This window comes from Phasianus colchicus, chromosome 4, assembly GCF_987193195.1.
Source record: "Phasianus colchicus chromosome 4, bPhaCol1.hap1.1, whole genome shotgun sequence".
Classification (NCBI taxonomy): Eukaryota; Metazoa; Chordata; class Aves; order Galliformes; family Phasianidae; genus Phasianus; species Phasianus colchicus.
Window position 1 is genome coordinate 15855309 of NC_143439.1, and position 24859 is coordinate 15880167.

The 24859-nt window shown below is 37.2% G+C and overlaps 1 protein-coding gene and 1 long non-coding RNA gene across 3 annotated transcripts; one reads left to right on the forward strand and one right to left on the reverse strand.

Annotated features, from left to right (window-relative positions):
* The first annotated feature begins 228 nt into the window (after positions 1 to 228).
* On the forward strand, positions 229 to 23696 carry ABHD18 (abhydrolase domain containing 18). 2 transcript variants are annotated; one of them, XM_090138754.1, is made up of 14 exons: positions 229 to 1509; positions 2691 to 2822; positions 3525 to 3633; positions 7095 to 7179; positions 7685 to 7785; positions 9548 to 9626; positions 9707 to 9801; positions 10483 to 10500; positions 12197 to 12335; positions 14219 to 14308; positions 14962 to 15063; positions 15915 to 16287; positions 18333 to 18495; positions 19466 to 23578. In XM_090138754.1, the coding sequence occupies exons 3-14, from the start codon at positions 3542 to 3544 to the stop codon at positions 19515 to 19517; spliced, it is 1389 nt and encodes a 462-aa protein (XP_089994880.1). In that variant the 5' UTR covers positions 229 to 1509; positions 2691 to 2822; positions 3525 to 3541; the 3' UTR covers positions 19518 to 23578. The 2 variants fall into 2 exon arrangements, 1 of the variants encoding a protein (XP_089994880.1); XR_016465845.1 differs by lacking the exons at positions 229 to 1509; positions 2691 to 2822; positions 3525 to 3633; ... (2 more) ...; positions 9548 to 9626; positions 9707 to 9801 and adding an exon at positions 23585 to 23696 and having other exon boundaries at positions 9937 to 10500; positions 19466 to 21645.
* Positions 17330 to 24323, reverse strand: LOC149918088 (uncharacterized). Its single transcript, XR_016465849.1, has 3 exons — positions 23887 to 24323; positions 21330 to 21444; positions 17330 to 17607 (listed from the first exon to the last, which is right to left on the reverse strand). It is a non-coding gene; the product is annotated as an uncharacterized LOC149918088 (long non-coding RNA).
* Between the last annotated feature and the right edge of the window lie 536 nt (positions 24324 to 24859).

Sequence of the window (24859 nt, forward strand, 5' to 3'; positions counted from 1 at the left end):
GTCGGGCCCCGCGTGTGGGCTGAACGGAGCGGCGCGGGCAGCGGAGCGCGTTTGTTTGTCTTGTGCTGCCCTGCGTCCAGGCTGCTGAGATCCTGTGCGGCTCGTTTGTGGCTCGTCGCCGTGAGGAATTCTTCGTGTGTTGTTCTTGAAGGCGGTTTTCTGCTGCTGGGGGGGAGCGTGATCTCAGTTCAGAGAGATTTTTGTTTGTTTATTGAGGTAATGCGGCTGGGAAAAGTTCAGGGCTCGCAGTAAGTCTTTCAGAAATGAATCGAGCCTGTAGTTTTATAGATACAGTCTGTCTGGGATTTCTTGTTGCTTTCTTTGTAAGATAGTGTTTTAAAATGAAAGGATATTTTAGCAGGCCGCTTATTAACGTGTCGGTATCTCTGGTACGATTTCAGTTTCGAAATACAGTTCTCTGCTTACACAGGAAGCTTCACAGCACTGGCTGGCTGCTCAGAACACAGCTGCTGGCTCTTGGCTGCAGAACTGTGCAGCATCTTCCTCAGGTCGTGATTTCCAACTGACCTGACTTTCAAAGGGATCTTGATGCCCCCTTTTTGGAAGCATTCAAGGCCGGGCTGGATGAGGCTGTGAGCAAACTGGTCTATGGGAGGTGTCCCTGCCTGTGGCAGGGGGTTGGGACTGGATGGTCTTAAAGGTCCCTCCCAACCCAAACCATTCTATGATTCTATGATTGTTTCTTGGAGCTTAAATGCTGCAGTAATACATCTTTAGCCACATCGATAGCATTTGCCACTTGTGACAGGAGAGGTATCTGTATTCCTCTTTCCCTGTAGACATCGATGGGGCAGTGGCTGAAGTTTTGTCCCACCCATTGGTTACTGTCATAAACAGATAGGGGATGTCCTATTTTATTTCAGAGGTGTTTCTGAGGAGTTCCGTACGATGTTCTTTGAATTGTTCTTGTAGTGTTTTCTGCACTCTTTCCAGTAGTAGCTTAATCTTGAAGCGTTCTTATTGAAATATCCTGAATTACTTACATGACTCCATTTAATCAATGAAGTAGAATAAAGAATGAGACAACCTGTTCTTCTCAGCCAATGTTCCATTTGTATATAATGTATTTGTCTAGGAACCTTGGCACTCCTTTATTGTAACAGAGCTCATGCCAGCCTCTGAACTCATGGCTAAATCCTCCTCGTCATTTTTTCCTCTCTGGCTTTTATTTTGGAAAGAATTTAAAAATCTCCAGGCTGCTTTGCAAGACTTCAAAGCATTCATTCAAACTTCTTTCACAATTGCTGGTGAGCAGTGTAGTGATGTAACTGCTGTTCTAGGGTTCGCACATCTCACAGATTGTTCTGCATGTATTTACTCAGGCCTGTCCTTCCCAGCCTGCAGGACATTCCCAGGCTGGCTGTCCCTCGCTGCCCCCAATTCTACCCCAGCATCAGTAACATCCCAAGCTGTCTCCCTGCTCCAAACGCCAGAGGTGCCCTGTGGAGGCTGGAGGAGGTGCTGTCTGACATCCCTACAGCACATGGGGTGGGTATCTCCACAGTCATAGACTCATAGAATGGTTTGGATTGGAAGGGATCCCAATGCCAGTATATCATTACAGTATATTGCTAGTCACCTCCAAAGCTGAGCTGTTGCTTCCCATTTTCTATAGTATTTCTGATAGCAGGTTTGCTATGCTTTGGTAGATTCTGCCAAGAGCAAGATGGTGGTCTTTGGGGTCTTTTCCCAGGAAAGCTTGAATTGAAGACTGGGTGGAAACTTTTTTTTGTGGGGTGCTAGTTTTCCTTTGGTTTTCTGGTACCAGAAAATATTTACTGTGTGAAAAACAGCAGGAAGACTGGGCAAGGTCTTTATTACTTCATTACAATCAAAAGGTGGCTAGAATTTTAAGAACCAATTTTCAGTGGTTTCTTTGAGTTGAGAAGAAGGTAGATGTATACAGATCTCTTTGTAAAAAACTTAATTTTGGTAGCATGTCTATGGTGGAAGATTAGTCTCTGTCTTTCCCCTCCTATCTGTTTTGATACAAAATATATCACTCGAGGTTGATACCAGCTACCAGCACTTGTGTTGTTGTATTTATGTTTTTTATGTTGGTTCATAGCTTATATTGCATAACTTAATATTGTTTGGGAATTTCTTGTGTGTGTGTATTTCAATACCAAAGTAATTTATTCTTCTAGAGCAGGCAGATGTGAATCAGCAATTGGAGATATCAGGTGTTACTCCACCAGCCTGCTTTCTGCAGTGTTAAAATGAAAGTTTCTGGTGATAGCATGTTTTTATTTCTGTCATATAATGACTGAATGTTGTTTTACGGGTTGTTTGTTTTAGCACTAAAGTAGCCTATTCTATTTTGTTATTAACAAAAGCATTAAAGCTTTTTTTGCTTATTTTTTTGGTATCTTGAGTCTTAATGATGTATTAAGTATTGATTATTTGTTTTTAGAAGAGCAAAGGGATGTATTAATCTAACAACACTTCCAACTTGTTACATTCAGACAAGTTCAGAATGACCGTATTAAAATACAGTTGAATAAATTTAATTGGAATTAGCATGAGAAGCATGAATGAAATCACACTTTTTTGGGGTATTATGAAGTTATTTAGGCCTTTTACTATAGAGGCATCTGGAAAAATTAGAAGGTAGATGAAGGCAACTTATTAACCAAGTCTTTGATTATTATATTTTTTTGTTGTCTTAGGTGTAGGGCAGACTGTGGACCTCATTTCCATTGAATAACCCGTATCCTGTTGATCAAGAAACCAGATTGTTCTTGTTTGTTTGTTTTCCTTCCTTATTGGAAGAGCACAGTAGTGGCTCTAAGCTCACTTCAGTAAGTATTGCTTTGAAAGTAAGACAGAGTTGGCCTAAAGCCTTGTTGGCTTTAATTGTATTTGTGCTAATGCATTTCCTGCGTAAAAAATGATACTGGTGGAAGGATTCTGATGGTGTGGTTTCTTTTTTTTTTTATTGTTTTGTTCTCTGAAGGTAGCGAGAGCTTTGTTTTCGAAATTGTAAGAAATGAGTGGGGGAAAATTGGAAAGGAAGGGATAAAGGACGAGGTTTCCATTCTGAAATGCACTGATGGAAACTCATTTAGATTGAAAAATATTTACCATTATGACTATATTGACAGAGGATAGAGATCAGTGCTGCTCTTCTTATTGGTCTAAGTAATATACACTTAGAACAGGCTGGAGATGTAATGCTATGACCTCATGTGCTTCTTCTGTAACCTTTTCATTGATGATGTGATAACTTTCTGGTTTTTTAGGTGTGTCAAATTCCTACTGCTACATTCCACTTTTTTTCTTTTTTTAAAGCAAAGGCAGAATTTGTGTTAACTGCCTTTATGCTTTGTTTAAAAGGCAAAGAATTGACCTAAGCATCAAGGTTAACTTCCTTGTAGTAGAGTGGTATGGCTTTTCATTGGAACAGGTGCCAGAAATAGAACCAACTTAGAATAATAAGCAATGAACTTGCCCCTCAAGTTAACCCCTTTAACTGCCTTGTTTTTACCTGTTCTTTTTTCTAGATGTCAGTTTGCTGCTAATGGGTGTAAGTAAATTAGATGTCTTGTACAGAAAGCTTCTCCTCACTAAACTCTTCATCAGAGGATGGGGAAAGCCAGAGGATCTGAAGAGGTGACTTGTTTAAAAAAATAATAACAGCACAATATGTCCTTTATATTAAAAGGAAACAAAACAAAATGTTGATGCTCTTCTGTATTCTTTTTTAAAAAGTTACGCTGAAATTTGCTTTGGTCAGGATATCTTGTATTTCCATACTGAGGCAGTAACTGGATTTAGAAGTCTTAAAGGGATCTCTTAAATGTTTTTCTGTTTAAAGAGGATTTTCTTCAGAGAATGTGTGTGTCCAATCATATTTTTCACTTATAAATATAAAACAACCCATGTTAAGTAGTAGCTCTCAAAAGTCTAGACCAAGAAGAAAACCAGCTAATTCTTTTCCAGAGGAACTGTTCTGTTTAACACGAAGGTGGTCTCGCTAACTTTCTGTAACTGCTGAATAAAAATGCGTTTTAGAAGGGTAAGGTGCGTTCAGCAATGTTTCTCATCCCCAAAGCAATAAACTCATTTTTTAAGAGGAGATCTTATCAGTGATTAGAAGTATCTGAAGGGCAGTTGTCAAGAGCATGAGGCTGGGCACTTTTAGGTGGTGCCTAGCGACAGGCAAGGGGTGATCTGGAACGCAGGGAGTTCCATCTCAATATGAGAAAAAAGCAGCTTTTTTTTTTTTTTGAGAGTGACAAAGCACTGGATCAGGCTGTCCATCTCCTTCTTTGGAGATATTCAAGACCCATCTGGAAGCTTTTATGTGTAACCCAATGTAGAGAACCTGCTTTAGCAGAGGGTTGGGCTTGATGATCTCCAGAGGTCCCTTCCAACCCCAGTGATGCTGTGATTCTTTTTTGGTGTTTTTAAAATAAGAGAATTACTGTTTAATTTTTAAACATTTGCAGTTTTTTTCAAATAGTGAGTAACATTTGAAAACAGTTGCGTATCTTAATCGTTATTTTTGTTTTGACCTTTAAGTGACTGAATATATTCTGTATCATGTGGTATACCAATAGGAAATGATAAATCTCTATTGCATAAGCTAATTTGTATGTGTTTGAAAATCAATGAAGAAAACTTGTAGCAGAAGCTTTGTTTGCTGTGGAGAGTGATGGAGTCATGCAGGCTGTTTGTTTTTTAAATCTCGTACCTTAATTGATTTATCTCAAGTAGCAAAATGAAAATGTTGAATTTTTAAAACATTAATGCAGTTTACTTCTGTTAGAATAAGCAAAAATGTGTACTTCACTTGGTTGTGACTGTGGCATTTCTATATTGTATGTTGTGCATGTTTATCTGAAATAGGATGTTTATCAAACCCTTTCCATGAAAACTTTTAGGTTGGAGGACTTAACTGTGTTTCACTAACCCTTCTCCCCATCATTTCCCCCCACTTACTGTGTGGAGTAACTTCTGACTAATTCTGCTGTTAGCAGTAAAGGGTCTGTAAGGGTAACCACTAATGTCAAACAGAAATGATGGCATCAGCTACAGCTCCTCCTTTTAATGAGCTGGAGGAATTGCATGAAATCCAAAGCTGTAAGCAGTACAAGGGACAGAATCGCTGGCCTGCTGATCTGAAAAGAGGAACTTTTTCTACATGCTACCCCTGGCTGGAAAGATGAGCTGTTCCCTGGCAGCTTGGCTTCACCCAGATGAAGGAAGAAAGAACACTGCCTCTTCACACCAGCCAGTGGGAGGAGGAGTACACTCCCTAGCATGCTGATCATGCTGGAAATAGTGATTGTGTTTGTTTTCACTATGAAAACCCATTAGAACAATTTATGAGATTTCTTAGCATTAACTAAGATTGACTGATGTCACTGACTGTCTTACTTGGATGTAATCTGAAGATTTACTGAGCACATCCTTGATGTGATGACCTGTATCCCAATTCTTTATCCTCAGCTCATTAACAAGGGTTAAAATTTCTGAACATGTAAAAGGTTTTTCTTTCAATAGGTTTAGTATTCTCCAGGCCACAGAGGAAATATGTACGTGTATTTTTTGTAGGATTAGCATCAAGCAGAACATCTTTGCATTTAGTTCATCCTCCATACTCATGTCTCATACCTATACTCTTACTCTTAGAAATATTTAGTGTTATGTTCTGCGTAAGAAAAGCAGGGTATGCAGTACAGCTGTTCTTGTGGTGATAAACTGCTTTGTATGGTGGCTTTCTTTGCTTTAAGGAAGGTGAATAGGTTGTTCCTGTTGTGCCATTCTTCTGTACTGGCCATCCAAATGTGCTGTTTTATTTCAATCAGGTGATATCTTTGCATGTGTTTAGAGACAAAAGAACTAACTAGTGACTCCTAGCACAGAGTAGTTAATGTTATGAGACATGTATTGAGGGCATCTTGTCTCAACCCCCGCTCAAAACCAAGCTAGCCTTGTAATTCTTTCAAGTCAGACAGCACCTCCTGGTGTTGAGTTTGAAGTCCCTTGAAGATAGAGATTTCAGTTGCCCTGGGTATGAGGTTATCAAGTGCTTAAACGCTACCGTTGTGAAAAAATATTTCATTGGCAATTTCTAATGTTGCAACTCACAACCACTGTTTCTTGCCCTCTCACTGTCTACCACTGTGCTAAGTTTTGTTTCATCTTCTATGAGACTTTGTAGCCTTTTTAAGCAGCAGAAGAAAACAGCTGTATTTGCCCTTAAGCCTTCCCTTCCCCAGGCAACATGTACTCAGTTTCTTCAGTCTTTTTTTCGTACATTATGTGCTCGAGTTATTCTAGCAGCACTCTTCTCCACTCTGAAATATGTCAGCATGTCTTAAGAACAGTGGTCCCAGAACTGGGCTGAGTATTCCAGATGTGACTTCATGAGTGCTGAGTAGAGGGTGGTCTCTTCCTTTCACTCTCTGTCTGCCTTTTTGCTGAATGCTGAGGTGATACCAGTGGTCTGCAGAGCTGCAAGGCCATGCTGCAAACTCATGTTTGCCAGAAGCTCAATGCCTTTTCCTGCAGAGTTGCTGTCTGGCTGGGTGGTTCCTAGCTTATATTGTTGCACAGGTCTAGGTGCAAGACTTGGCAGTTGGATTGTTGAGCTTTAGGGTGTTTGCTGACTTGTTCTTCCAGCTTACCCAGGTGGCTTTGAAAGGTATCCAGCTATCAATCTCACACTCCAGATTGTGTCATTTGTGAAATTCACTGAATATGGCTTGTGACTTGAGTCAGTTACACCTTGAGCCACTGACAGTTTGATGTTAGCAGTTTTACCTTTTCTCCATTCTGCCTGTATCTCCCCAGTATGTCTCCAAGGATATGTAAGAGCAGGGGGTTCCTATGACTTAATTTAGCTCTGAAAAATGGCAGTAGTTTTTTACATATCAAGCTTAGAATACTATTTAAAAACTGTGTAAGCTGTAGCAATATTCTTTTTCCTTCTTTTTTCTTCTTTTTAACTTAAAAATGTTCTTACAGACCTATGCCATCATAATCTGACTGATCTGTAAATGCAGTTTAATATATATAGTTAGACTGGAAGTTGAATCTTTTCTTTACTTGTTTCTTTTCAACAGAATATTTGAATTCAGAAAGATTATTGGAAACAGGGAAAAATGCCAGACACTGGTTTCAAAAGATTACCCAGTTTTTATTGACAAGGTATGTAAATGCAAGGAATACAGTTTAACTAAATTTATTTGCCTAATGGTATATAAACATGAAATAAATTTAGTCCTTTCCGGACTGATTTTAAAGACTAGAAGTATTGAATTTTGATACATATGAATCTGTATTTTCCTGATGTTATTACAGGATGTTCTGCTGCTGGGACTGGCAACTGGGAACTTGATTTAGGGATTATGTGTATGTAGGAGACTGGGTGGTCATATTTGTTATAAATATAATTAAAGTAAGCTGGAAGACTGAAGTAGTGGTTGTACAGATATGTTTACATTTTTTTCTCATCAGTCGATAACTGGGAGTGGGGAGCATCAGATTTTAATTGCTGAAGCTCAAAAAATGCTCAAAACATGGTATATATTATTGAAGTATATGCTACTAGAGCAGCACAGCTTAAGCTTATTACTTGGTTCTTTAATAGATCATTTATAAGGAAAAATGAAAATATTTGGCTGTTGATAGATATGTATCATTCCCTCTGCAGGTTGAGGAACAATCAGACTGTAAAATCCTTGAGGGGCACTTCATTTCCCCTTTAGCTCATTATGTTCCGGGTATCCTGCCTGTTGAGTCCCTTGTAGCCAGGTAGGAGAAATCAAGTGGTATTTCCTTTCTGAAGCTACTACTGGAGAGAAATGAAAATGATACATCAGTAGTTTTACCATGAAGCCAATATATCACTACACTGATTACCTGCAAAATAAACTGCCTTTTTTTTTTTTTCCAGCTAACATGTTGGAATATGTTTTGACCTTAAAGTTTCAAATAATCTTATTTGTGTGATAGTTTTAATCTGTGTGGGTAACATACTTTGATAGGATGCTTTATTGTAAAGTGTAGAGTCAAATTTGAGAAAGATTGATTATGTTCTGAAGCCAGGAAAAAAATGAGCATTACAAGAGATGGAAGTTTTGCTGTAATTATGTGAGTATTTATCTATAACTAGAGGAGAGCTTCTGTTATTATTAGAAATAACGTGGAAAACTCTTTAGTCTAATCTTAGCTGAAAGTGGATGACGTAACTCTTTATGAAACACTTAAGCTACAGTGAGAAAAGTTAAAACCTGGGATTACTTGACTCTGCTAGTCACAGGCTTAGATTCTGAAGTCTTGTGGGATTGGTTGGTTTGTTTGTTTTTGAGTGCTGAAATCATACTGCCCTTAACTACGGAATGTTTGTTTTCCAAACAAAGATGATGCTAGAAATCAAGCATTGGACAGAAGCTGTTTGTTTCATACAGAACAAGAGAAACTATTTATATAAAAGAAACTCCTTACATTGTATTTGAAGGAACCATTCAAATTCCGTTAAAAAAAAATACTGTCTATGTACAGATATAAGTGAATGTAATTGCAGCAAGAGAATCTGTCACTCTTTGAAAGCTTAATGATCTAAAATAGTCAAGATATTAGATTGCATTTTTGCTATTTTGACACTAAAACTGCTTTGAAGTTGAGAAAAGGTGAGTTTAGGTCAAAACTAAAAGCAAACAATTTCATCGCAGTTGGTTTTTTTTTTTTTTTTCCCCAAGCTTTGTTTACTATCTTAAAGGCTGAACATACAAGTTCAAGCATCCCTAATTAGTACCATAACTGAAAATCTAGTATACTGCCTGTTTTCTTATGTGTTCCTTTGCACTGTGAGGTTATTTTATGCTGTTGCATTGGGCAATACTGTTAGAGTTTTGAAACTTCCCTTAAAATCTTGCATCGCTTTTTTATTGTTGTTTGTTTGTTGTTGTTTTTTTCCTGAATGTAATTCAGTTGTGGGTTTGTGCTCCATCTTGTGGAGAAAATATTAGTGCCTTAGAAACAATGTTTTTTTTTTCTCCCAATAGCTTTACTGTAACTAACTACTGTAACTGTAACTACTGCTGCTAACAGTAGCAGCAGAAGGCATTAAATGTTGGTGTATAAAACTGTTTCGTGTTTGTGGGTTTATTAAACTATTTATATTTCATTTTAATGTAAACGTTTTGCTCATCCTATTCTTCAGTTTCAGCTGTTGTGCCCTCAGGAGAGAAATAGCAATATTGCCTAGGAGAGCTAGGCATTCTTGTTCAGGCAGCTCTTCATCTGCAATTCCACTTCTCCAATGTGCACAATTTGAATTGTGATGATGAGGTAGTGGTCTGTTTTAGGAGCATGATCTTTCTGCTTGACTCCTTTTGGTGTCTGGAATTTACGCTGTCATACTCTTGGATTTCTTTCTTTGCTGGATATGTTTATGAAAAATGATATTGCTTTATCAACAATTTGCTGTCACAGTGTGTTGGTTTTTGTTTGTTTTTTAAACTTACTTATATGAAGCAACAGATACTCTTACTTTAATGTTTGTTTCTCATAGGTTTCAGTTCATAACACCCAGAAGATGGAACAGCAAGCACAGACCTGTATGCATTCATTTAGCAGGCACTGGGGATCACGTAAGTAAAATGTGAAATGAATTAGTGAGAAAATAAATATTTGGATTTGATCTTATTATGATTATGCATCTTATTTTTAGCACTTCTGGAGGAGACGCACATTAATGGCTCGTCCAATGATAAAAGAAGCCTGTATGGCTTCCCTATTGCTTGAAAATCCCTATTATATCCTTTTGTGGAAAATAGGATTCTTAGGCAGTTTTCAGTGTTTTCTCCACAAGGTAGGAACCCACAGAATGGGACATGAGGTGGAACACAGTATAATATGCTACTGTTACACATTCTGATTTTTCTGAAAACATCTTCTGCAACTCCTTAGAACAGTCATCAGAGTAGAAGTTCTGGTGTTAATCTGTTTTCACATTCATCATCAAGGTTACTAATATGATTGATCAGTGTAGTCATGGCAGAATGAAAACTGCATTCATTCTACATCATACTGCATGACTTCTGGACATATTAATGATGAAAAACAATGTTATTTCCTTTGATTTCCTGTTTCAAATGCTTTTGAGAAACTTAATCTTGGCATTTAAGATCTGTTTTAGATTAAATAAGTTTTCATCAACTCATCAGCAACTTCTGTAACAATGTTACCTCATTTCATTAAATAGAATCTCAGGTTATGCTTTCTTTATACCCCCATACCTGATAGAAATAAAACCTTATGTTATAAATTACATAATCAAATTGTATTTAATGTGATTTACTTTCAGTTAAATATTTGGAATTTAAGTTCCAAATTTTAATTAATCGGTGTGCAATTTGTGTATGTGATTTATTTTTTATTTTAATCGCCAATTTTTATGTAGATAATTCTGACTTTCTTTAACTTGAGACTTCTACATGGCTGCAGAAAACCTAAGGATCAAATGTAAGTATTGCAAGATGCAATCTTTTCAAAATACAACTTGTTTTTTTCCCTCAGGAAGCTCAAATGAATATAAACTTTGTGAACTTATTGAGAAAAATAAAATCCCAAACATCCCGTTAACATAAAATCATCAAGCCTTTGCTGGGCTACTTTACTTCTGTTTGTTAAGAGATCACTGTGATTGGGAAAGTTTGCATAAGATGGCCTTGAGGTGTAAGAATGAGATGAGTGTGAATGCAAGCAACAGTTTGTTTTCCTGATCAACTACTGTGTCTGCATGCTGCAATTATTTCAGTCAAATATGAGTTATCTTTGTTCATTTTTGTAGCTCAGTTTTACCTTTTTCTAGATATTTCAAAAGGATCACAGTAAGACACAAAGAATATTGATGTTGCTTGTTTGTTAGCCTGTTCAAAGTATGCAAAATTCAGTATTGAGGAAGTTTTAATTCCAGAAATGGTTTCTAAGTTTATTTTCAAATCAGGTGCAGAACTTTATTTTGACATAAGAACTGCTATTTAAAAGGTAAAAACCAAATGAAAACACAAAATTGCCAGCTGATTGTTATAAAACTACTTTTCTAATAGGAAAAACACTTAGTTTAAAAAAAAATTATTGCATTTAGAAGTATAAGATTATAGGAAAGGGATGAGAGTGTGTGTGCTGGAATAGGTCAAGCTTTGTTTTTGTTTTTTTCCTTGTAGTTAAGTAATTGATGCAGAAAAGTAATTTGGTGAGGATATTTCTAACTCCTTTTTCTATCATCCTAGCTTGACAGCTTAGTATATGAATGATGTAGACAAGGATTCTCTGAAAGGCAAGTGCCCCAAGCAATAACTGTCAATCTTTGATACAAGCTTACAAAGCAGCAGCAGTGTTTTTAGTTAACGCAGTAGTAACAGTGCTTAGTAAATACAGCAGCTATGGAGGATTGATGAATCTTTCATAACCAAGCTGTCAGAAAGATTTACGTTAGCTGGTTTGCAGCAACTGCATTAATTTCTCCTGTGACTAGCACAGTGTATTTCTACGTATTTAGAGGTATGTTAATTGCTCTGTAAAATACTTTTGCTTTTTGAGAGTTCCTCTGATGGTTCAGCTGAATAGCTTTCTCCTTTTTTGCTTCCTCTGTTTTGATGCTTTAGAGTACACCACATGAATTTCTCAGTACCGTGACAAACTTCCCACTTTACAATTTCATTCTTACAATGACACTGCTGAGTTCTTCCAAAGCTGGCATACTGATTGCTCTTCAAATGTTGTGTGCAATTTTTCAGTGATGTGAAACAGGTAAATAAGAGGAGGAAAAGGAAAAAAAAAAAAAAGGATTTTTTTCTGCATTTGAGATAGTATATGTCTGGGATTGAACTGCTCTGATTCTATTTTTAAAATACCCATTATAACTTGACAGCACAGAAGATTACTGCTAATGAGATTCTAATGTTGCTAATACTTGTTTCTAAACGACCAGGTGGTGAGTGATGTTAGAAGCTTAGCAGGTGTCTATTCCTAGTCCTTGTTTAGAAAAATTGCCAGAGAATCTGGACTTGCTTCTTCTGTTGAATCAACAGGAGTTAAGATCCAAAATTCTCTGGGAATGTGGTGAGGCTTTCTATGAAAGTATGTATAGAGTGATGACAGTTGTCAAAATCTAATCTTAGATAAATCCTGTCTTTTCCTTTTCTGGGGAGAAAAGACGGTCATGTTTAAAAAATGTCTCGGACCTGTTTGTGATGGGAGGAGCTCTTGTTCTAGAATCGGCAGCTCTTTTGCACTGGCTAGAGAGAGAAGGCTATGGACCGCTAGGGATGACTGGAATATCCATGGGAGGACATGTAAGCTTTTATATTTCCTGTTTAGTAATCTTTTTTAACTTCTCATTTGATCTTTTAGCACATGGAAATAATTTGTTTTACAGTGTTCCTCTCTGAAGTACTTTAAAATAAACATTGAGAGTCATGAGAAAAATTGTCAGCAATTCTCATGCTCAATAGTCCTGAATTAGTATAATCCTTGATTAAAAACTGACAAATCATAGCAACCTTCGTCAGCCATCTCCTCAGAGGCTTTATATGAATATCTTCTCACATACTTGTTTTTTTTTCCCAATGGGGAAAAAATCTTTTTTGAAAGAAGATCTATATTGATCAATTGCTTGTTTAACCTCCTTTCCTCCATTATTTTTAAAGTTGTTTTTGAATGCATTGAGTGAAATGCATTCTCTCTACAGAGATACCATAACTTTTGTGACTTCTGGTGTTGGGTCTGTTCTCAACTGTTTTCCTCATCTTTGATATTGATTAGAGAGGATTTCTGGAGTGTGGTGTGACTGTGCATATTCCAACTCAAACAGCGGTATTCATTGTAAGATGCTTGAAATCCTAATGCACAGTATTATTCTTGTCTGCACGGATGCATGTTGCTCTGAGATACATGTATAAAAAGCCTATTAAAACAGCATACCTCCATTTTGCTGATCCTTTTCTGTTTATTTCTTGTCAAGAACTGAGTAGATAATTTTAATGAGAGTGTCTACTGAAAGAAAAATAATTTTCCTCCAAAGCACAATTTTACAACTCTAAATGTCATACTTGTTTAAAATACCTTACATTCACATAAATATCATCCTGATGAGACAACTTCTGTGTTAAATGTATCTCCCCTGCCTTATTTATAAGCTGGATTGTAATTATTAAACTGATGTGTCGTCTGCTATCTGCAGGCTACTTTGTAAGCTTCTACGTGAATACTGTAGGATTGACAGAGTGCTGTATCCCATACCAGTTGTCATATGCAGCATGAGTATAGCAAGAGGCAAGATCAGAGAAAGTAAACTTGGAAACTCTTTTGGAATATTTTTCATTAGTGCAGAAGCATACATTTTTGACTCATCCTAATGAATCTAAAACAGTCTTTAGAAAGTATTCTGTAACTGAAAGTAAGTAGCATTAATTCAGCTCTAATGATGGAGAGAGCTGGAACTAACGACAAAGACATCTGGCTTTCTGACTATTGTAACATATCTATGTGATGCTTCTGTCCCTTTTTATTATTAAAAATAATTTGAATAAAATTATAATTCCATTGTATAAGTCTACTTACTAGAATGTCTAGGACAAACATGGGATATTTTGTAGGAGGGATTTTACACTGTTTAGTACGTTGAGCTTTTTTCTGATATTTCTGATGTGATCAGAATAGTTACCAAAATATGTCCTGATTTAAAAACAATAAATTAGATTTTGAAGGGCAGGAAAACAGTCCTCTTAACATACTGACTTCTCACCTATGTTTTGTTTCTAGAATACAAATTCAAAATTGTGAAATTTTAAATAGTTCTTCTTATAGATTGCTTTATTTTTGCCTCAAAATAAGCTTGCAAGAGCTTGATGACAAAGCTGCATGAAGTTTGTCATTGTTTGAAATAACTGTAAACAAATATCCCATCCAGAATTCTTGTAGTTATAACCCTGTTCATCTGTGAAATTGATCCTGTCCGCAACAATATTTGTTACTGTGGAAATCACTCGAGCAGACTGAACCTTCTGAATTCTAAAGAGGTGGAAGGATATCCAATTACCACAGTCCTTAAGTGCTTTGGTACTTCTTATTTAATGCTGTATAAACAAATAAATTGGAGATGAGAGAGTTCTTAAAATACCATCAAAAATATTATGAATTGAGCGTTAAAATATATAATAACTGTGTTTGATTCTAGATGGCTTCCCTGGCAGTGACGAATTGGCCTAAACCATTGCCATTGATTCCGTGTCTTTCGTGGTCAACAGCTTCTGCAGTCTTTACTACGGTAATTGCCCAATATTTTTATATTAATATAGTGAAATGTGATTAGATAGATGAGGTAAAATGTTTGGGCTGGCTACATTCACCTTTGCAGTTAAGCATTTCATTGCCTTCTGGCCTTTATTAGTAACTAGTGGCAAAAAGCTTAGGATATACAAAATGATGAGAAGATAGCTTTGAGCTACTTCACTGAGTCATGTCCTAAATGAAGGGCAAGGGCTGATTTGTGACACAGTGATTGGAGTCCTTTTCTGAATGTGGAAGGGTGAGGAAGGAAACTGAAAATATGCTTTTACTGGTCAAAGCCTGGCTTAAATAGCTGGATGATAATATAGTAACTGTTTTTGCTACTTCGGCTGGGTAAGTGATTTAATAGACCGACATTCATAGTAATCTCTGATTTAGTTCAGTCTAAATGTGTGTTTTATTATTTTTATTTTTATTTCTTTAAGGTGAAATGTATTTCCATGTCCTGTGTGTTTGCTTACGATGCGTGCTTAAAAGCTTCCAATAATTCTAAGGGTTGTCTGGAAACTTAAGCCAGAACTGCACTGGAAAAATCAAATCCCAGGAACAAATCAATTTTGTCTGCATGTCATTATTTTAGAAAAGTCTTTGGCTTTTGCTTGTACTAGACACTTGTGTTTATAACTTCAGGGTGTGCTGAGTAAGGCAGTGAACTGGAGGGAGCTTGAGAAACAATATTATACACAAACTGTTTACGAAGAAGAAATCATTCAAATGCTTGAATACTGTGGAGTAAGTATAGTTTATTTTCACTATTTGCAAACGTTTGCATATGTCTAATATTTTAGTTGAAAAATACATGTTAAGTATAGCCCTTAATAAAGAGTTAATGCAATCCACAATGCTAAATGTATTCAGTCAAAACGTGGAAAATACAGATAATTCATCCCAGTAAATGGCTTTGTAATCAGGAAAGCTGGTAGCCTGAAACATCTAATGATTAATTTTTGTCCTTTGAATTTGGAATTGCTTCCAAATACTCAATTTGAATAGATTAAGCAGGGGAAAAAAGAAAGAAAGGAAGACACATTACAGGAAGCTCAGCTTATGACATCCTATTATTTGGAGGAAGTAAATTTGTAGATTTTTTAGGTTTTTCTAAACCGAACATCAAATCTAGTCAAATATATTTCTTACTATTGCCTATTTTCCTTTCCATCTGTTAAAAAAAAAAACAACAAAACCCTGTTGTTTACTTTTGGCTACTTTTTTAAAAAGACAGTACTACTATTTTGAGAGACACAAATCTGAGAAAAGCATTGCTTTTATGATCTATTTGCTCAGAAATGCAAGCTTGCTGAACTGCAGTCATGAATTCAAGATTTAATGCAGAATTTAAAAAAGACAAACGTTTGCATCGTGTATTACTGTACATAAGTACTTTCTTGAGCTGACAAATGTAGAATTAAAATATCAAAAGACTATTGGGATTTAATTCACTGTGTGACATGTAGACTGAAAATAGCAACTACTGCAAGCAGTGCTCTTTGCCTTCTTTTTACTGAATATTGTGTTGATCTGAAGACTAACATTAACTAGCTGAGGTAAACGAGTCCCTTAATAAATGACTTGTCTTTGTTTAGACAGATTCTTTCAAGATGGGACAAGATTTTGTTAAAAACTTTCCTGACAATGTGGATAGTCTGGAGGACATAGATGTGGCTTCCAGAATGTTCAGCTTTGATTCATCAAACAAGACTGAGTCTAAAGAAGCTGTCCACAGCTTTACCGCAAGTAGAAGTCCTCTAAGTGCCTCATCAGAAAGACTCCTAATGCAAGATGCTCCTAAAATTCAGTGCTTCAATCAAACATTTTCAACCACTAGCAATAAAAACTTAACCATGCAACAGGGACACAGGATAAATAATAGAGCAAAGAGTGACACTTTACAGAGAGAATCATTAAGGTTCATGAAAGGAGTAATGGATGAATGTACTCATGTAGCTAACTTCTCAGGTATGTATTCATTTGTTTCAACGTGGAGCTGGGAAAACTAAATTAGAATACTATACAAGGAAAGGTATTCTCTAACTGGGCAAACCTGCTGTCACTTTAAGATGGAATACAAAAGCATTGAGTGTTGTTTCTGTAAAATCTATTTAACACTCAATTTCCTGGTGATTGGTTTGTTTCTTAACGACCAACTGATGATCGAGTCAGTTGAAAATGTGCCTTTCTGTATCTGTGCACATTTTTTCTGTGCTGTGCTGTGGCTATTTTCAGATATGAGATAGTGCACATACATATTAATTAAAAGAGCAAAGTGTCTGTGTGATATGATTAATATCTAGATCTAATTAATCTGCTGTGTCCTGCTAGTAAGATTTTTCAAAATTAAATCTAATTGGGCAGAAACCTATTATTGACTTCAGGCAGAAAGTAGCCTACATAGTTGAGAGCTAAACTTGAATGATCCTTAAGACAAATGAGACCAGTAAGAATAAACTCTGGTCCTTCTGGGATGGTGCAGTTTGGTGAATATAACATTTCTCAATACAAGCACTACATACAGAGGGAATTGTAGCCCAGTGAGTCTTAAATTTGATGAAGCTGAATTTCTTGGTGTCTAGAAAAAATGACTTTTAATGGTCTGCTTGCAGGCAGTGCAAACAAGTGATTTCTTCCTAGTACTGATTGAGGGAGTTCAATTGAGATGAAGATTTGGAATGGCTTTTGTAGACAGTCTGTTAAGACAAAATGGTTTTACTGTGCATATACCGAGTACTCAAACATGTCCCAGAAAGTGCTTCAATTTCTGACAGGTTTCTAACAAAGTTATCTTGATTCGAGACCCTGTGCCACCTCAGTTTTGTAATTCTGGCATTCAGTGCCCCTCTGCCAAATGCAAATAGTTAAAAAAATATTTGTATATATATATATTTATACTCTAAAATACATACCTTAACATGGAAAATGTCCCAAATCACAGCTATGTTTTGTGACACAGCACTGGAATTTTTTCTCTAAAACTTCAGAAACTATTTCTGTAGACAAAAAAAAAAAAAAAGAAAAGAAAAGAAAAAAAAAAAAAGAAAATTAAAAACTTTATTCTAATTACAAATGTTCTTTTATATCTAATCACTTATCCAGGTATCACTTAGCTAAAGCACTGACCTTTCTTGAAACTTAAGAGGATGTGTGATCTCATTGAGCTTGTTAAGGTGATGCAGTCCTTTGTCCCAATTGTCTCTCAGGTCTCTTGATGCTCTGGGAGATACTGCATCCCTTGCCAGGGAATGCTTGATGTGTATCTGTAGAGGAGATCCGGAAATCCACCTAATGTTCAGATTTCATGGAAAATGGAAGGAAAAGATGGGATCTACCTTAACACCGTATATTTTCTATTCATGATTTACTATATATGAAAGGAAAGGGTCTAAAGTTTTTGTGACCCTCCACTTGCAAATGCCTTAGTTCGTCACTATCTGCCATATCACGTGTATTTTTCTGAAGAGAGTGGTGGTCTGTGCTCTACTTCTGTGTTATTTTTCTAAACAGCATTTTATTTTATTCCAGTTGATAATCAGACTGGTGCAATTGTGGTGATAAGTAATAAGTCTATACAACAATATATTAGGATATTCATGCTACAGACAAAAGAAAAAAGAAGTAGGAAATAGAAAAGAAAGTGAACATGCTGCACTTGGTGTCTGACTTCTAGTATCAAAAGTTCCCCCCCCTCTCTGAGGGAAAAATAATACAAAGCTTCTACTCTATTGAATTTCAAATATTTTCTAGTTCTTTTCCCTGGGTGAGGAGGGTAGCTCTCTTAGAACTGACCTGCATGCTATAGAGTTTTGTCATTAAGGAGAAAGTAGTAGAAAATTGTCTGTAGCATCAAAAATTAGACATTGCTGGAGACATTAAAAAATATAATTTGACTAAAGATTTCTTGTATTTCTTTAGTAATTGGGAGCATATTGTAGCAGAAATCTTCAGCTAAAGTATTTCTATCATTTTCTAATTTTAGATTAATTCAATTTTGAGTTGTTTTTCTTTAGTTCCAGTTGACCCCAGTTTAATCATAGTTGTGCAAGCTAAGGAGGATGCGTATATTCCTCGAACTGGAGTGCGCAGTCTTCAAGAAATCTGGCCCGGATGTGAAATCAGGTATCTGAATGGAGGTCATGTCAGTGCCTACCTCTTCAAACAAGGACTCTTTAGGTAAGGTGGACAGGAAATCATAAAAATAATAGAGAGCTTAAAACCGTACTTTTGAGATATCACTTTCCTTCTAACAAATGAGTCTATAATTAAAGCAGCAAATACAAAGTACTGCTTGTGAGATCAAATTATTGGATCTTAGAGAATGTCACCATTCTATTCAGTGAGCGAGGATGATATGTAATGTATCTCAAGTCATTCAGTAAGCCTTTGACAGTAGGGTCATCATTATCGCTCTTGCTTTCCTATAGTTCTTCATTTGTTTCCTGGACACCAGAAAATACTTTCTGAGCAGTGACCTCTTACATAGTGTTGCACAGCTGTTGCCTTTTTGCAGGTATTGTGTTCTGTGAGTAAATAGTTGAAGACCAGAATTAAAAGATAAGCTTTATTGCAGATGAGTGGTACTTGCACGAAGTCTTGCCTTAATAGTACTTTGACTCATGTTGACTTTTTAGTTACATAAATCAGTTATAAAATTGCATTTATATACCTGCAGTTCCTAGTTTTTAAAAGGTAAATACTCGTGGTGCTGATTTTAAAATATAAGAAATTAGCAACTGACTGTATATCCCGTTTAGGAAGTCTAGGCAACATCAGAAAGGAACAGCAGTATATCAGGTTGATGTACGTGAACTCCCAGCTTACTGCTATTTTAAAACATCACCCTCAAAAATAATTTATATTGCATGTCTGACATACATCCTGACACGTTTGAATGCAAAAATCCTCATCAATTAAAACTTGCATTCCTGTGAAAGGTGGTAAGTAGTCTAGTTAACTTTTGAAACATATTACTAGATTGAAGTGAGATATAAATGAAGGAAAAAAATGCCATATTTTTACTGAATGCTATTTTCAGGTTGTGATGATATGCTTAATTTTGAAATAAATGGAAATTAGCAATGTTGTCGATCCTTTCCTAAATTATACAAGTGATCTACAATTAACTTGTTTCTTCCCGTTTTAGGAAAGCAATTTATGATGCGTTTGACCGCTTTCTTCAGAAATATGCTGTTTAACAATCTTCGTCATGGATTCAAACTGATCTCTTTTCATTTCCCATTATTGGAACTCATCTTTGGAAAACAAACTTCTTGCAGTGTTAAGTAGTTGATGCTCAATTACTTTGAATGTTGTAGGTAACAAATATAAAAAATGATCAAGTCCCAGTATTACTTTTCTTTCAAGCAAGTGCCATTCTGACATGCTTCAGCTTTACCTGAGAAGAGCAATGGTAATATTTGTTAATGCACGAATGGTTCGTGTACTTCTTACTTTATTGCATTATGTATCAATTCTGAGTAAATTCTTAATTGTGTATCTGTTGAAAACAGACCAATTTAAATATTGATAGAATATAAAATTTGCTGTGGAGCTAAGATGCTGTCTTATGTTCAGTGTATTTACAGTTTGTTCCAGCTACCATGTTTTCCTCTTGCTTCCTTGTCACTTGCTATTCCTACTGCATTTTAATATGGCTTGGCCAGCACTCTGCCTCTTGTGTTTGTCACTGATTTTCTCTTATTGTGAATCGGAAATTAACTACAATGGATGAGGCAAAATTAAATCTTGCAAAAAGCTTTTAAAAACTGAATGAAGGGTGAGAGAGACATTTTAATTCAATGCATCCATTAGATTTTTCTGCTGTTAAATTAAAGGGTGCCATTCCAGAAGACTCATGTAGCTATTCACTGTTTTTACAGAACTGGAATAACTCTAAATGGAGTGTCCAGTAATTCATTTTCTACATACATTCAGTTGGATAATGAAGTTTTTCTAGTAGATTTTTTTTTAAAAAATTGCTAAAGGGAATAACAATGTAATAACTTTTATTGATAAACAGTAGCAGAAAGAGTCTGATTCTAACCAGATGAATCAACAACAGATTATATGGTGCTATAAACATCTCCTTGAAAGCAGGGATCCTTTTTAAAATGCACTCAGTGCTGATATGCAAAAACACATTGTAATATTCTAGATTGTTAAGAACATATGTGAGACTAAGGGTTATCAAAATAGTCACATATTAACTTCTTGTTTTTCAAAAGTTTTTTAACTGACCTTTAAAAAAGAAAAAGGTAGGATTAGGAACGCATTTAAGTAAATCCCATCTGTTGCTGCTTCTTTTGGGATCAAAAATGCCAGCAAATTCAAGTAAAATTAAAGGTCATCATGAATCAGCTATATGTGGTAGCTGTCCATATCTTATTTAGTGGTAAGGTCCTGCATCGTTCTTTTAAAGCAAGTTTGCAGGGAAGTTGAAAGCCAAAACACTTCAATGTTAATGTTAGTACTGTAATGGCTGATGTTACACAGAAACAAACAGAAAAATCCAGGTATTTCTTGAGATACGTGACTGACGTACCTTTCAAATCATATGCTTTATTGATTTCCATGGTTACCATAATGGTTTTTAATAGTGCATGAAGCAATCAAAGCTCTGTTTGTTCCAGTGTATTATCTTGAATTTCAGTCTGGCAGACAGAACTGATAACTGCTAGTATTACTGGTCAGATAAATTGAGATAAAAGTGAATGCAACAATTTGTGAAAACCAAAGGCAGTTAACATCAAAATGTGCTGAAAATTCAAAAGAAGTTATATTCTGTTGGAAGTTAAATTGTTTCGAGTGTTTTATCATCATTTCTTTTAGGCATTGTTGTTTTTTTTATCTGTATTGGAAGCGAGTATAAAGTGACTAGCATGTTTCAAAATCTTAAAATACTGAATTTTGGAAGATTGGGAATGAAATATGTAGGCTCTGAATTTTAAAATTAAATACTTGAATACTAAACTGAAAGTTTTACGGGTTTTACCTTGATACTAACTTACCTGTCAACTAAGGGTGTTTTACAAAAAGGCTGTCAGCTGTTCACCAAATCTTTTACATCTCCATAGATGTCCACATTTAAATGTATTTATGTGCTTTGTCCTGTTTCTGTTGCAGCTGTGAAAGAAAGGGAGATAAGTGGTGGCAAGGGACAGAGCATGAATAAATGGAAGAGGAAAAAGATTATTTTATAAGGCCAGGACTAAGCATAAAAAAAAATCAACTTCTCTGCACTACAAATGTAACATGCCAACATAAATATTTCTAAAGTGCACGATACTAGGAATTATACAACTGATGGGAACTTGACATCCTGAGGTTAGTGTTCTGATGATGTTATTAATGAGTTGAACTTTCCTAAAGGGCATACTATGCAATGAAGCAGATATGAATGAGTGTAACTCCTGTTTCTGAGAAAGAATTTTGAAAATAGTCAAAGACCGGTCTCCAACAATTGAGAATCACACTTTGCTGTGTAACTAAAGCAGTGTTGCCAAATAAGAGAGTACAGTAAGAAACATATAAAAAAATTCTCAAGTTAAAAAAAAAGAAGGAAAGAAACTATGTATGTAGTTGATGTCTGCCAGTTATCGAACACAGGAGGCCATCAGCTGGTCTGTGTAGGTGGGAAAATTGCTGCATCAGTGTTTTAATTTTAGGAAAATTGGCTTTTAAAAGTAAATTCTGTAAGTCCTAAGAAAGTATTATTAGCAAACCATTTTTGATGTTAAGTGAGAATGTGATATTTGATCCAGAAATTGCTTGAGAAAAATATTGGAATAAGGTTCCTGCAATAAATCCCAGTGGCAGGTAAGCCATTCTGCATATCTTAAACTCCCTGTAAAAACAGACCTTGATCATTTTTCAATTTTATGTTTTTCAATAAAAATCCTGCAGAACGGTTGTGTGGTGTTCTTTTCTCTTGTCAACACAGATTCAGAGCGACTCTCACTGTCACCTTTTAATTCCTGAATATTCCTTCTAGCATTGTAGCATGAGAAGAGTAGTTAATCTACAGCACAAGATAAAGGCTTTACATAATAAACAATGTAACTGCTTTCATGTTTTTCTACATTCAGCTCCTATCAGCTAATTAAGATACCACTGTGAGTCTAATTTTAGGCTTCTCCATGGCTTCACTGAACTTTTTCCTGCTTGTTCCTGTGCTCCATGGAAGGGTATACTGTGCTGTGATGTGCTCAGAATGTATTGTAGAATTGTGTGGAAGTAATTGTTGATGGTTGTTCTTCCATCTGTGTGGGGGGAGGGCAGCGTTGGGATGGTGGAGTGTCATTCAAGGGGGGAAAGGAGGTGTCTTCATCAGCAGCAGTAGTCCCTCAGCCAGATGGGAATATCGCACGCGAGCTGAAAGGCTGCTTTGAACAGATAGCTGTGCATGTTACTGGCCTTGCATCTCTGAGGCTTGCTGATGTTTATATACAAAGAAAAAGAAAACACTGGAAAACTGTTGTGGCTTGCTCTGTGGAACTGGAGCAGTCTGCCAGCTGTATCCAGCAACCAAGACACAAGCGTGTTGCAGTGTTCAGTTACACTGGCTAAAAATTGAAGGCTCTAGTACCACCTCAGCATGCTAAGACTGACAAAACATGAGGGGGACAAATGGTGTGGGAAGTGGGCTTTGCACTTGGAAGAAGCAGCTTTGAAACATGTCTTAACCAGTGTCAAATAGAGCTTTCTGTAATTTTTCTTCTGAAGTCCAAAAAATGCCCCTGCAAAGTGACCACTGAGCTTGTGCTGTAGCAAAGATGAATCGTTTCTGTTGTGTTACTGCTCTTAAAAGTCAAAACACCCTTAAGTGGCAAAAAGACACCTTGGCACCAAATAATGGAGCTTGACTTTGTCTTAATAGAATGCTATATAAACTTAAATGGATACTCTTTAAATAGCAGATTTTATTATAAAGATTCTCGGTGTGGTATATTTGCTTTGGGGGACACTACATGTTTTTATTAATATTTTTAGTTTGTCTTGTCACTTTTCTTTATACATGTTGATTGTAATTACAGTTGGGGCAGGGAGCTTTCTTTATCTTGAGTTGTCACATTCTGTGTCAGCTTGGCTGTAATGATAAGTTACAAAGTGTTGAAGGAAAGTTTGTATAGACTGTAGGCATGTCATCCCCATGCAAAACCAAGACATGAGTAAAATGCTATTCTGTAATGCTACCATGTTACTGCTCCCCTGCCTAGCTTTCCTCCACCTCTTAACCGATTTCCTGCTTTTCCCTGGTCTTCAGGTACCAGTACTGCAGTTCCTCACGTCCAGGCTGCCCTACAGACCTGCTGTCTTCTCCCTAGCACTTGGAGAAGGAGAAGGAAGCAGGAGGGGAGTGCTGTTCTACCAGTGACTAGGTAGGGCTCTGTGCTTTCCTATCGCTCTGACAGTGGTCTTTCTTTAATGCTTCTGCCTAACCTCTGAGTTTGGGACACCAAATAAAATAACTGCAAATTGTTCTGAACTGACAATGTGGGAAATAATCCTCAGGAGCATAGAGGTAAATGTATGCAGATAATGCCCTTATTTGCTAGCAACACTTGCCTTTATTTCAAATGAATTTGTCACTGTGATGTGCTATTGGCACGTCCTTGCCTGGTGAACATTGTGCACCTGAAGAAGCTGAGCTCTTACTTGCTAAGAAAAATGCTTCTAGGTGTTTGAAATCTTGCTACCACTTCAATCGTGCTTTTTTCTTGCTATCAATTGAAAATGAAGAGAAATGACACGTCACTTGTACAGGAAGTGCTTCAGGTGCATTTGTAAAAGTATTGCTAGGAAAGATCTCCCTTATTTCCAATGTTTTCAGCTTAAATCTGCAGTGACAGCAATGCGTGCTCAGTTTGGCACAACTTGTCTCCACATAAGCTCAGAAAAGCAGAGTAATGGTGTCTCAAATGAGAGGTAATTCTGCCGAGGCAAAACTCCAGAAATTTGTAACGTTCCTTTTAAAAATACTGAACTAGCTTTTGAAGGAATTGTTTTCAGACCTTCGTCGTCTTGTACGACAAGGCGGGGAAAGGCCTATAAAACCCCACGCGCTAAACTCGAGACGTGACCCCACGGCTGATGAGCGCCGCTGCCTCCCGGGGCGCGCGCCCCGCGCTCAGTCTGGCGGCGCAGCTCAGCCTGACCGGCCGCTTTCGAGCGGCGCTGCTCCGCGCGTCCCACGTAACGCAGCTTTCAGTGCGGTTTGCGAGGCGGGCCCCGTCCCCGAGTGCAACGAAGCGCTCCCGGCCCCCCTTCCTCTCGCTGCGCGCGGCGCCGAGTCGCGCTGTGCCGGCCGGCCGCTCGGCGCGTGAACCCCGCCGAGCCCGGGGCGCGGCGCGGCCCTTGTGAGCTCACCGCGCCGCCGGGGCGGCCGCCGCCCTCGGAGCCGGCGGCTGGCAGCGAGCGGCCTCTCTCGCTCCTCCCCTCCTGCCCCCGCCGCGGTCGCCGGCGGAGGGGCCGCCGGAGCTGACAGGGGAGCCCCGGGAGACGGGGCGGAGCGGCGGCGGCGGCCGGGGGAGGAGAGACG

Excerpts from the sequence above, each read along its gene's own strand:
- ABHD18 (XM_090138754.1), top strand. The coding sequence starts at position 3,542 with ATGGGTGTAAGTAAATTAGATGTCTTGTACAGAAAGCTTCTCCTCACT. Across the intron at positions 14,309-14,961 it reads CTTCTGCAGTCTTTACTACG|GGTGTGCTGAGTAAGGCAGT; the intron begins GTAATTGCCCAA and ends TTATAACTTCAG. Across the intron at positions 18,496-19,465 it reads TTCAAACAAGGACTCTTTAG|GAAAGCAATTTATGATGCGT; the intron begins GTAAGGTGGACA and ends TTCCCGTTTTAG.